The sequence below is a fragment of the Ambystoma mexicanum genome, chromosome 7p (genome assembly GCF_040938575.1).
Source record: "Ambystoma mexicanum isolate Mex_15411 chromosome 7p, UKY_AmexF1_1, whole genome shotgun sequence".
Lineage (NCBI taxonomy): Eukaryota > Metazoa > Chordata > Amphibia > Caudata > Ambystomatidae > Ambystoma > Ambystoma mexicanum.
Window position 1 is genome coordinate 779,704,252 of NC_090939.1, and position 12,113 is coordinate 779,716,364.

At 47.7% G+C, this 12,113-nt stretch overlaps 1 protein-coding gene across 3 annotated transcripts in view; it reads left to right on the forward strand.

Annotated features, from left to right (window-relative positions):
* Positions 1-12,113, forward strand: part of TGFBRAP1 (transforming growth factor beta receptor associated protein 1) — a 1,165,459-nt gene that overhangs the window by 1,094,638 nt on the left and 58,708 nt on the right. For all 3 annotated transcript variants that reach the window (XM_069636918.1, XM_069636917.1, XM_069636919.1), the window contains one exon: positions 7,570-8,003. In XM_069636918.1, coding sequence (XP_069493019.1) covers positions 7,570-8,003 — 434 coding nt within the window. The remainder of the gene's footprint in view (positions 1-7,569; positions 8,004-12,113) is intronic.

The following is a 12,113-nucleotide window of genomic DNA, read 5'->3' on the forward strand; positions in this document are numbered from 1 at the left end:
GATAGTTAGGCGAGTCCAAGGTGGCGTGGTTCTAATTCTCTGTATAGTAGGCATAGAACGGGCGAGAGCCTCATGGATTTTAGCTAATCTAGCTCTGAGTCTTAAATTCCTGTCAATTGTAGGGCAGGGGAAGCAGGTACAAGGAGACGGTTGTAAGTCTATGTCTGGAGGCGAAGTGCTGGATGACTTATTGTCAGGTATAGAAGAATACATGGTGGTAGGTGAATGTGGTGACATTCTAAGCAATGTGATGCTATTTATAAGAAGCAGGAGGGAGACAAATTGACTGGTGGCCAAGGAGAACTTAATAAATAGTTAAAGTAAATGTATTTGGAAATCTAGATAGTTGGCCTAACACTTAGGATGGGTACTCGGTCCTAGGCCGATACTAGATTGGGCACTCCGTAGGCAAAATGGGTCATGGTAATTCCTTGGGAGGTGGGGTGCGGCATAAAGATGAATGGTACTGGCAGTAGTGCATCAGGCAAATGAATAGCAAGCAAAATTCGACTGGGCAGTGTCGAAGCAGAAAAGCGTAGTGCAAGGCAAGGGAAGGCACTAGCCACGATCAAAGAGTCGTGAGTGAGGCTTCAAACTCTGTACCCTAATGGCGTAGGCCTCAAGCGCGAGCAATGGCATTAAGGAAGGCGGACATAAGGGCCCTAGTCGTACAGTGCTGTGCCGACATGAGGGAATGGCACCCCTAGAAGGTGGACACGACAGACATTGTCCCACTATTCATATACATTGATGGCAGGTAAAGGCAATTCAGATACAAGCAATCATTACTTATGATGATGATGATGGGGAAATAGTGGCTTATCAGGTTTTCAGAGGCGACATGCAGTTCCATGAAAATGACAGTGAAGTAAACTTCTACTAATGGCGTAGTGCATGCGAGTAAGCAATGAGGTTGGAGGGGGGTTAGCGAATAAAACACGTACATTGGGTAAACTAACTGAACATTGACATATAGGCAAAACATGGGTAGATGCATGTAGTCGCAGCTATGTCGTCATTAGCTATATATAGGCATATACACGATGCGCATCATCATCATGGTGTCGTAGAGACAGAGGAGGATGCTGACGGGCCCTCCGCCCGTGGCACCAGTTCCAGCTACCCGATTGACAATGGGGGGGGACTGCCGGCCAAGAAGTTGAAGAGGCATCTCACACCTCCATGCCACCCATCGCCTCCGGGCACGGATGATGATGACGACGGCGGGATGGGGGACCTCTCGTCACCTCTGCCCAGGGCCTCCCCGCCGAACAAAGTAGGATCCTTCCATGCAATGATCGGCGAGCATCAGAGCTTTTCCAGCTCACTCCGGAGGAAAAGAAAAAGGAAGGCTTCTTATAACAGCGCCGGGAGGCGAAGAGGAAGACCATCCTTTCAGTCCCACTCCTGGACAATGTTTGGGATGAAGGGCTGGCTCTGATGAAGAACCCCTCGACAGCATCAGCAAAGAGACCGGCTGGAGAAAAAGTACAGGGTGCCGGACTCTGCACCCAAGTGCTTGTGGACTCAACCGTCGCCGGATTTGGTGGTCTCGGCTTCCGCTAGGAAGACATCGCTGAGTTCAGCGTCTTCTTCTTCCACCCCTCCGGACAACACGGGGAAGAAATTGGATTCTATGGGTATAAATGTTATCTTCTCGGCGGCGACAAAGGTCAAGGCTGCCAACGCCCTCGCTATCATGGCCAGATACGACCGGGAGCTGTGGTTTAATTTGGCGCCGCTGCTGGACTTCCTCCCCGATGACAAGCTGGTAGAGGCTTTGGAGATCCTTCAAGAAGGCGAGGTGGCTTCGGACCACGCCATCATGGTGGCCCTGGACATTGCGGAGAAAGGTTTCCATCAGATGCGAAACAGCATCTGGCTTTGCCGTCGTGGCTGGCTCAAGGCCACCAACTTTAGACAGGAGGTCCAGACAACGGTTTTGGATATGCCCTTTGACAGGGACAACCTGTTCGGTAAGGCTGTGGATGAATCCCTCCAGGCCATCAAGACAGATACGGAGACTGCACGTGCCCTAGGCACTCTACAACGACTGTCCTTTTGTTCCTCAGGAGGGAAGTCTAGCCGGTCTTTGAAGGGTTTCAAGGGGGGGCTCTTCCTCTTATCACCAGCTCTCCTGCTCCTCGTCCCAGGAAGCCAACAGGGGTCGCTCCAAGGCCTTCGGGGGCAGACGCCGTTGTCGTCAGGGAATACAACGTGGCCCTTCATCCTCCAAGCAAGATTGAACCGGCCAGGATGACGGGACCCCACCCGTGCACCCCAGTGGAAGGCTGGCTGGCAAATTTCATGGGCGTGTGGGAGACCATGTCCACCGACAGATGGGGGCTGGACTCTCTCGCCCACAGACTCACCTTGGAGTTTCAACGAGCGTCTGCGAATACCACCGGTGGCCCGCCAGGAAAACAATATCACTCAGCTGCTGCTGGGGGTTCAGGCCATTTTACGAAACGGGGCGATAGAGCTGGTTCCACAGCGACTCCGGTGCTCCGAGTATACTCAAGGTACTTTCTCGTAAGAAAGACCAGAGCTGGAGGCCCATTCTCAACCTACGATGACTCAACAAGTACATAAAGTCCCAGAAGTTCAGGATGGTCACCCTGCACCATGTGCTCGGCCAGCTGGAGGCAGGATTTTCTGTCGTTGCTGAATCTAGAGAATGCGTATTTCCACATCCCCATGCACAAAGGGCACTGCAAATTTCTGCGTTTAGTCATACACGGGAAGCATTATCAGTTCAAGGTTCTTCCTTTTGGACTGAAGGCAGCGCCCAGAGTCTTCACCAAGTGCTTGGCGCTGGTGTCAGCCCACCTATGACTGCAAGGATGCACGTTTACCCTTACCTGGACGACTGGCTCATCCGGGTCAGGTCAATGGACATCGCCATCGACCACACGGCACGGTTCGTCCTCCTGCTGACGGAACTGGAGTTTTCGTGAATAATGCAAAGTCCTGCTTGACTCCATCAAAGGACGCGCTGTACCTGGGATCCAGGCTCAACACAGTCTCATGCCTTGACGTCACCATCGGAGGAGAGGATATCGGCCATCTTTGGCAAGGTGCAAAGGCTGTTGGCACTGAAGGTGGCCACAGTAAGGACCATCAAGTTTCTACTCGGCATGATGCTGTCGTGCATATACCTGATTCGCTCTGCAGGTTGTGGATGCGCCCGCTGCAGGAGTTCCTCAACGCCTGTTGGGTCCAGGTGTCCGGAAGCTTCCAGGACAGGATCACGCTCGACAGAGTTCCGCTGAGTGATAAGCTGGTGGGGCGTACGCTCCGATATCGCTGGAGGCACGTATTTCCAGAGCCCTCCATACCAGGAGACGGTCATGACGCACGCTTCCCTGGAAGGATGCAGAGCCCACACTGGACGTGCTCACTCCAGAGGCCTGTAGCTGCCGGAGGAGAATGCACTGCACATCAACGTTCTGAATCTATGGGTGGTGTTTTGGGCCCTCAACTCTTTTCTGCCGTCCCTCAAGGGAAAAGTGGTGAGGGTTTTCACGAACAATACCACAACAATGTTTTACATCCGTAAGCAGGGGAGCACCAGATCCCCAGCACTCTCCAAAAAGGCACAGGACTTGTGGTTGGGCCGTGGCCCAGGGGATGTTCCTCATTCCGTTTCACCTGGCGGGAGTAAAGAACACAGTTGCCGACTCTCCCATCAGTGAGGTGCTCTCTTGCCACGAATGGGAGCTTCTGCAGGATCAAGTGGACAACCTTTTCCTCAAATGGGACAGTCCCCAGATTGATATGTTTGAGACAGCGACGAACACCAAGTGCCAGAGGTTCGCCAGCACATTCCCCCAGCCAGGGAGCATCGGGGACACATTGTCATTCCCATGGCAAGGCCTGATTCTGTATGCGTTCTCTCCGTTGCCACTGCTACTTCGAGTCATCAGTCACTCAGACGGTACCGGTGCTGGATGATCCTTGTTGCACAAGTATGGCCGAGGCAGATCTGGTACCCGGGCCTTCTCAGCATGTCAGCGTCCCCTCCAGTCAAGCTGCCAGTGGTCGCTGATCTTCTCACCAGTTAAGGAGGTGCAATTCTTCACCACAACCTGGGGTCTCTAAGCCTGAAGAGAAAAGGATCCAAGGTTGGCATCCTCCCGTCCCCTGCACACTATCTACATCTGCCAAAATGGCGGTTAGTTATTCAATTAGAACAGTGATACTCAATCTGTAATTTACAATGTGTCAATTCAACAAGTAGTACGCATCAACAAATTCTGTAAAACAAAAGGTATTTAATCATAAGCACATGATGAAGCAAAGAAAGGCACATCAAATTGTCCAATATCAAAGGCTGACACGTTTCGGGGCAATTCCTCTTCTTCAAGAGCCTAATAGGACAACAGGTGCAGTGTTGCCGTCAGTGTGCCAATGTCTAATTTCGTATATCACACTCAAATACAAAGTTCTGGGGATGGAATCTAAGATGTTTCGGAGTGTTTCTTCAGATGACCTCATGAGTATATGATAGCAGGTGCTGTCATTATCAAGCTATCGGGATCAAAATGACTGGGGCTTCAATTCGTAGCCAGTAGCGCAGCATATAAACCAAACCCGGTTTCTTAGGTGATATCGAATGATGCATCCAACGACTCCAGTGTTGGTAACCTTGGGAACACTTGTGTGCGTCGTCCTGGAATTACGTGCAATAATAAGACCGGTTTAACCTGCAGAGGCTGAAAGATATTCGGAACAAAACTGCATGTGGTACAGTGAATTTTGCGGCGTCCGTTTCCTAGGAAACACTGGTCTGTATTCTGAATATCTTTCAGCCTCTGCAGGTTAAACCCTGTCTTATTAGTGTATGTAATATCAGGACGACGCATACAAGTGTTCTCAAGGTTACCAACGCTGAAGTCGTTGGATGCATCGTTCAGATGTCGCCTAAGAAACAGGGTTTGGTTTATATGCTGTTCTAATGGCTACAAGTTGAATCCCCACTCATTTTGATCCAGACCGCTTGATAATGACAGCACCTGCTATCGTATACTCATGAGGTCATCTGAAGAAACACTCAGAAACATCTTAGATTCCATCTCCAAAACTTTGAATTTGAGCGCGATATACGAAATTAGACATTGGCACACTGATGGCAACACTGCACCTGTTGTCCTATTAGGCTCTTGAAGAAGAGGAATTGCCTCGAAACGCGTCAGCCTTCGATATTGGACAATTTGATGTGCCTTTCTTTGCTTTTACATTTGCTTATGATTAAATAACTTTTGTTTTACAGAATTTGTTGATGCGTACTACTTGTTGAATTGACACATTGTAAATTACAGATTGAGTATCACTGTTCTAATTGAATAATTAACTGCCGTTTTGGCGGATATAGATAGTGTTCAGGGGACGGGAGGATTCCAACCTTGGATCCTTTTCCTTTTCTCTTGTATGTAGTAGGGTCTTGTGCCAAGGCCTTCGTTCCTCCCCTGCACCACCAATTTTTTGACACCAGCTTTGCTGGATTCTGAAATACCATATCCTGTGTGCTTGAAGTACTGGTGTGCACCCGTTTTCCCTTTTTGTCTCTGAGCCTGAAGGCCTGGCTCCTGCAGCATTAGAGTTCGGGGGCTACGATCTTCCGGCGGACTGCAAGGAGATACTCGCCAGGGCAGGGCGTCATCTACTTTGAAATGCTACAGACACAAATGGAAGCGCTTTGCAATTTGGTGCCGTTCGTAGAAGATCAACCCTTTGAGGGTCACGGCCCCTCAAGTACATCCGTTCTTACTGTTATTGGCTAAATCGGGGCTGGCTCACACCTCCATCAGGTGGCTATCTCCCGCTACACCAGATCTCCGGGACGGTCTTTACTGTGGTTGCACCGTCTAGTTAAGGAATTCATCAAGGGACTGTTCCGCTCGTTGGCGCCGGTGAAGGATCCGGCCCCGGCATCGGAACTCAATGTGGTGCTGACTAGGCTCATAGGGGCTCCATTCGAACCTATGCTGCGCTCAAGTTTTTGTTGTGGAAGACAGCTTTCCTCATGGCCATCACCCCAGCACGACGAGTAGGTGATATCCAGGCCCTGTCATGCAAGCAGCCTTTCTTGACTTTTCACTAAACGAGGGTGGTGCTGCAGACGCACACCTCCTTCGTGCCCAAGGTTCCGCCGGAATTTCATCTCAACAAGCCCTTGGTGTTAGCTGTGTTTTTTTTTCTGAAGCCTTCGTTGCTGGATGAAAAGACTTTGCACTCGCTGCATGTGGCTAGAGCGCTGAAGTTGTATGTGGCCTGCACGAAGAGTTTCCGGACAACTTCTCTTTTTGTGAACTTTGGTCCTGTGAACCATGGGAAGGCCCTGTCCAAGGCTTCCATTTCCAGGTGGTTCTCCTCGGCTGTATCACTCACTGTCATCATTTGGCAAACCGACCGCTGCCAGGCCGTCCGAGAGTCCATTCTACCAGAGCGATCGCTGCTACTACGGCGTTCTTGTCTGGTGTGCCCCTGCTGGACATTTGCAGGGCTGCTACGTGGAGGTTCGAAGCACACCTTCACGAAATTCTACTGCGTCAACAGGGATTCCAGGGAAGAGTCCATAGTCGGCCAAGCAGTGCTGCGCAACCTGTTCGCTTGAAGGTGAGCATGGTGAGGAGGTAATAAATTTGTTTTGTTGAGCCTTGCCACCTCTCGTGCTTGTGCATGTGTGTACTATGTTTTCTTTATTCATGAGCATGTCAATCCATGCCAGACCCCATGCTGGAGAAGGAACAAGTTACTTACCTGTTACTGTTGTTCTCCAGCATGGGTCTGGAATGGATTCACATGCAAACCCTCCCGCCTGCCCCTCTGCGTCTCTTCTCTTGGTCCTGCTGCCACTTTACATGCTACCAAATCTGAAGATGGCTGCCAGAGGAGGGGCTTAGGTAGAGGGCAGTCATTGGCTAGGGGCAGTATGACCCAGAGCTCACTGATTGGTTTATAGGAGAAAGACTGTTTAGAAACGAAATAGAAACTGTTTTTTATTTTACAGAGGATTCCCAGCCTGACGGGGAATATTAATGAGCATGTGAATCCATGCCAGATCCATGCTGGAGAACAAAAAGTACAGGTAAGTAACTTGTTCCATATGTACCATTGGTAACATTTTAAATGAAACCAACTGTAAATTGTATAGCTTTTTACCCATTTGTTTTTTAAACGTGTGCTATCAAATGCATCTTTTTAATGATAACTTCCACACTAAAACTCTCTGTCGCCTGTAAACATTCATGAAAATTATGTATGGCACTCTAATGGAACAATGCACCCGCCAGCACGACTGTTGTGCCACGTTTCATGTTAATCAAGTTAAGAACATTAAAACTCAAGAAGGAAAATGTAGTGTAATTGATACAAATGTATTTCCCCACCTAATCTTTAATCGCTCATACATTTCACTCGCTTATTTTGCTGCAAATTGCCCTGGTGTATAATCTTCAAAATGTAAGCTGGCTCAGTCTTTTAACAGATAGGCACACACCCACCTGTGATTCACATGTGTGCTCGTAAGAATTCTTGGTTGGTCATTTTGTTTGTTTTGTTTTAAAGATAAAATTAAGAATTCTGATCTTCATCTGGAGAGGTCAATTTTGTACGGGAAACTGGAAGAACATGACAAGGCGTTGAACATCTTGGTACACCAACTGAAGGACTTTGCTGCTGCTGAGGAGTACTGCCTGTGGAACTCTGAGAGAAAAGATTGCCCATACAGACAAAGACTTTTCCATCTCTTACTCTCTGTGTACTTAAATCCAGACTCCCCAGAGGATGCACTTCAGGTGGCTGGTGTAGACCTTTTAAACAAACACTCCTCTGAGTTCAACGTAACACAAGTTTTGAGGCTGTTGCCTGAAACATGGTCAGTGCAACTCCTTGCTCCGTTTTTAGCTGGTTCTGTGAGAGAGAGCATTCATAACAAGGCTATGGCTCAGCTTTCTGTGGGATTGGCTAAAACTGAAAACCTTGTATATAAACACGAAAAGGTGAGTGTCTGAATAATCTAATTTATTGTTAATGGATTTTTTTAAATCTGCCATATTTTCTAAAATAAAGATTTGATTTGTTTTGATTTGTATTTGAGTTCTCTATTTTGCTCAGTTATATGCCTAAGTGTTAACTTTCTATATTATTTACAATCTAAGGTGAGATGAAGTTCCCCTACATATAATCATAAGCTTTCCTTTCACCAACCATTGTGTGCCTATTTTCACGGCCCCATGATTGACTGATGTAATTTTAGTGTCAATTTCAGTCTAAACATTTACTTTTTTCCACTGTGATCTGCAAGAACATTGTCCAGTCCAATGCATTTCAAACACTTTCAGCTCATTCAAGAAAAATATAGATTAGCGGATGGAGTAAAAAAAGAAAAAATTGGTAGCAGTTCTTTGGCTGGATGTGACCCTTTGAGTCAATGGCTACAGCTAGAAAATCGCCAATTGTCCTTTATTTTTTAATATCTATTTGTCAGAATGTATTTGTTGTGACAGCCGCTTGTGTGTGGCAAACATTTGCAAATCTGTTCTACAATTGCAGATGGGTCCCCCCTAGTTCTGGTTAGTTCCCAATTAAATGTCAAACTCATGCACGGTTGCATTGCTGCAGCCTGGCACAATTTACCTCTTTAGTTTGTCAATGGTATTTATGTGAAACCCAGAAAGAGAGCCTGGTTGCATAATGTGCCTACTGTTACAGTACGATTACTTACGTGATTAATGTATCTAGCAGATTGTGTGACATGTAGGTCACATTAGGCTTCAGCTGGGCAGGGGTAGGTCTGCAAGTGTTACTGAGCCCGGCAATTGTAATGGCAGACAGGACAAACCAGTCAGAGATGACAAGAGGGTATATTGCTTTAAGACATAGAGCAAACCTAAATACGTGCATACATACACACTACCCCCAGGTGTCCCCCATTTGAACTGTCCAATCATTTTACACTTACTTTCCATCTTGAAATTACTATTTTCCAGCTCTTATCAACAAGGATAACCCTCCTCCAAAGGTCTTTCAATGTAAACTTAAAATTGTTCTAGTATTTTAATGTCAGAAGACCTTTGTAATGTTGTTCTTATTAACATATATTTTTTATTGAAATCTCGATTGACATGAGGCGCATATTACTTCATACAGTATTTCATAGGAAAACAACATGACATTGAAATCAAATTTTTGTAAACATATAACTGTGTAACTGTTATGCTTAACGCAGCCGTTCGACCGATAGATGCAAGTTAAGAATTAGAGAAGAAGAAAGAAGAGAAGAAGAGAAAAGAAGGAAAAAAAGGGGCGATAACAGTGCCAACAGTCTTGGTTTCGTAAGGTGTTTCACATCTGCTCTTGGTCTCCCATATAGTCCAAAAATGGCCCCCATATACGTGAGAATTTAGGCAACTTTCCCTCTGCCGTTGCTGTGAGCTTCTCCATCCCCAGCAGCTCCCAAACTTTCACCCACAAGTAGGACATGTGTGCACCATTTACATCTATCTTTCCAGAAGCGTGCTCGAGTAATTTGAGCTGCTGTAAGCAATTGAGAGATCAATTTGGCTCTGGTACCTGTCCTAGGGAATGACCCGTCATCAGGGACATCTCCCAGTAGTAGGACCTGTGGGTCCATGAGGAGTAGAGTGCTGGTGACCTCTTTAATTTTAAAGCGAACCTCCAGCCGACTTTATGACCGGGCAGTGCCACCACATATGAGCTAGGTCGCCTCGCTCCCACACCCATGCCAGCATGTATCAGAGTATGCGGGATTCATCGCATGCAGTCGCTGGGGACAACCAGTGGAAACAGAGTTTAAGCTCTCCCCCCTTTGCAGTGGTGCAGCAGGAGCTTTTTTTGGGCCCTGATCCATATCTTCTGCCAAGACTCCCCTGAGATCTCCAAACCCAATTCCCTTTCCCATGCCACCATATAGGGGAGTTTTTCTTCCAACAAGGCGCTTTCCTGGATCCTATAAGATGTGGCCAACCTGTGGGTCTGTTGTTCTTCAAGAATTTTGAGTTCTATTCCAGTTGGGGCTCTGGAGGCTGCCTGTCGTATGACTGTGTTAATCAGCCATTGGCGGAATTGCACGTATCGGAATCGTTCGGATTCAGGCAGCTTAACTTTCTCTTTACATATTACAAAAGTCAGGGGTTCTTGATCTTCGTATAGGTCTCGCAGTCAAATGGGTTCATCCGACGTCCAGAGCTGAAACGTTCTAGCGTGAAGGCCCGGAGTGAAGGCCGGATTTTGGGTGATAGGCAAGAGGGGACCCAGGCGCAACCTGAATCCCCTCTGCGCGCAGGCTTTATCACAGCTCTGAAGCGTTGTTAAGGTAGTAGGTAGCATGGTACCTCATTGCCGATGCGCTTCCCTAGGGAGGAACGGCAGGTGACCCTGGGGAAGGGGGCAGCAGTTTGCCTGATGTCTTGCCATTTGGGAGCTTCAGTTGTTCCTGCCCAACCCAGCAATGTGGCAATTTGGGCCTCTCGGTACTGCCGTGGGGTCAAGGGGAGCCCCAGACCGCCCAGCCTTTTCCCTCTTGTAAGAAGCTTACAGGGGATTCAAGGTTTTTTGCCCTGCCATTAGAAATGACCCACTGCCTTCTGTAATTAAGGAGATCCGGTTCGGGAATAAGCACTGGTAAGGCGTGGAAGCTGTACAAAAGCATCAGAAGGAGGGTCATCTTAACTGAGCAGATGCTCCCCAACCATGAAATTTCCTGAGAGTACCTCCGTTCAAGCCATTCCTTAACTTCTTTCTAGAGGCTAGGGATATTAGCCTCGAATATGTAGGGGTCAGCCTTATTCCCAGGTAGGGGATGTCCGTAGTCGATCAGCAAAAGGGGAATGTTCTTTGAAGAGTTGCCAAGACTGAGGGGGATTCCGTCAGGCCCATGCCCATGGATTTCGCTGGGTTAACCGCAAATCATGAGACTGCTGTAAATTGTGTTAATACATCTATTAAGGTTGGGAGAGAACTAAGTGCATTACTTAAAAAACAGAGCACATCATCTTCGTATAGCGCCACTTTGACATTGACCCCTGTAATCGAAGCCCTGAATATTTGGGTGGAGGCAGATCCTCTGGGCTAGAGCTCCATTGCCAAAGCATATACCAGCTGGGATAGGGGGCAGCCCTGTCTAGTCCCCTTGTTCAGAGCTATCGGGGGAGACTATTGCGGTTAACCCTGACGCGGTTAGTCGGGATTTGGAAATTTGAGTGAATTAACTTGGAGAACCGCGGGCCGAAACCGAATCCCTTTAGGACTAGTTTCAGGTAGTCCAAAGACATGCTATCGAAGGCCCTATGGGCGTCTAGGGATAGTAGTGATAACTTACCCGGGATTTGAGGGTGAAGGCCAACTAGGTCGATGACCCGGCTAATATTGTCGTATGCTGTGCGATTTTGAATAAAGCCCGTCTGGTCCTTATCTATTAGTGTCGGGAGAACGTCCCCAAGACGTCATGCTATTATTTTGCTGAAGAGTTTTGCATCTGTGTTGAGCAACACGATAGGACGATGGGACGTACATTCCATGGGATCTTTGCCTGGCTTCAGAATCAGCATAATGGCAGACTCTGCCATGGACTGCATGACGGACCTAGTGGACCAAAAGGAATTTGTTTCGTCAGGTGAGGGATCAGTTCCGAGCTGAAGGTTTTATAAAATGTATTCGTAAACCCATCGGGGCCTGGGGCCTTCCTGAGAAGGAGGGATCAAATTGCAAATTCGACCTCTTGGTCAGAGATAGGCTCTTCCAATGGGTCCTGATGTGCCTGGGCAATTTGGGGTAGTGTCGAGTATAAACTCTTGAGTCACTTGTAGGTCTGCGTGTTGAGGGGACGCCTGTTCACTGAAGAAGTCTTCCGTGATTCTGAGTTTACTTTCCTCCGAGAAGACACACTTCCCAGTAGCATCTTTTAGACTTTCTATATGGTTTCGTCTTGCTTGTTTATTCAGTTTTGCCACCAGTAGCCCGTTGGCCTTGTTTCCTCTCACGTAAAAATATTGCTTTGTAAGCATTGGGGAATGCGCTACCCGCCCATGTGGTGTGCTTCTAAAGCTTTCCGTGCTATTCACAGGTCTCAGAGGGAACGCTGGGATCCT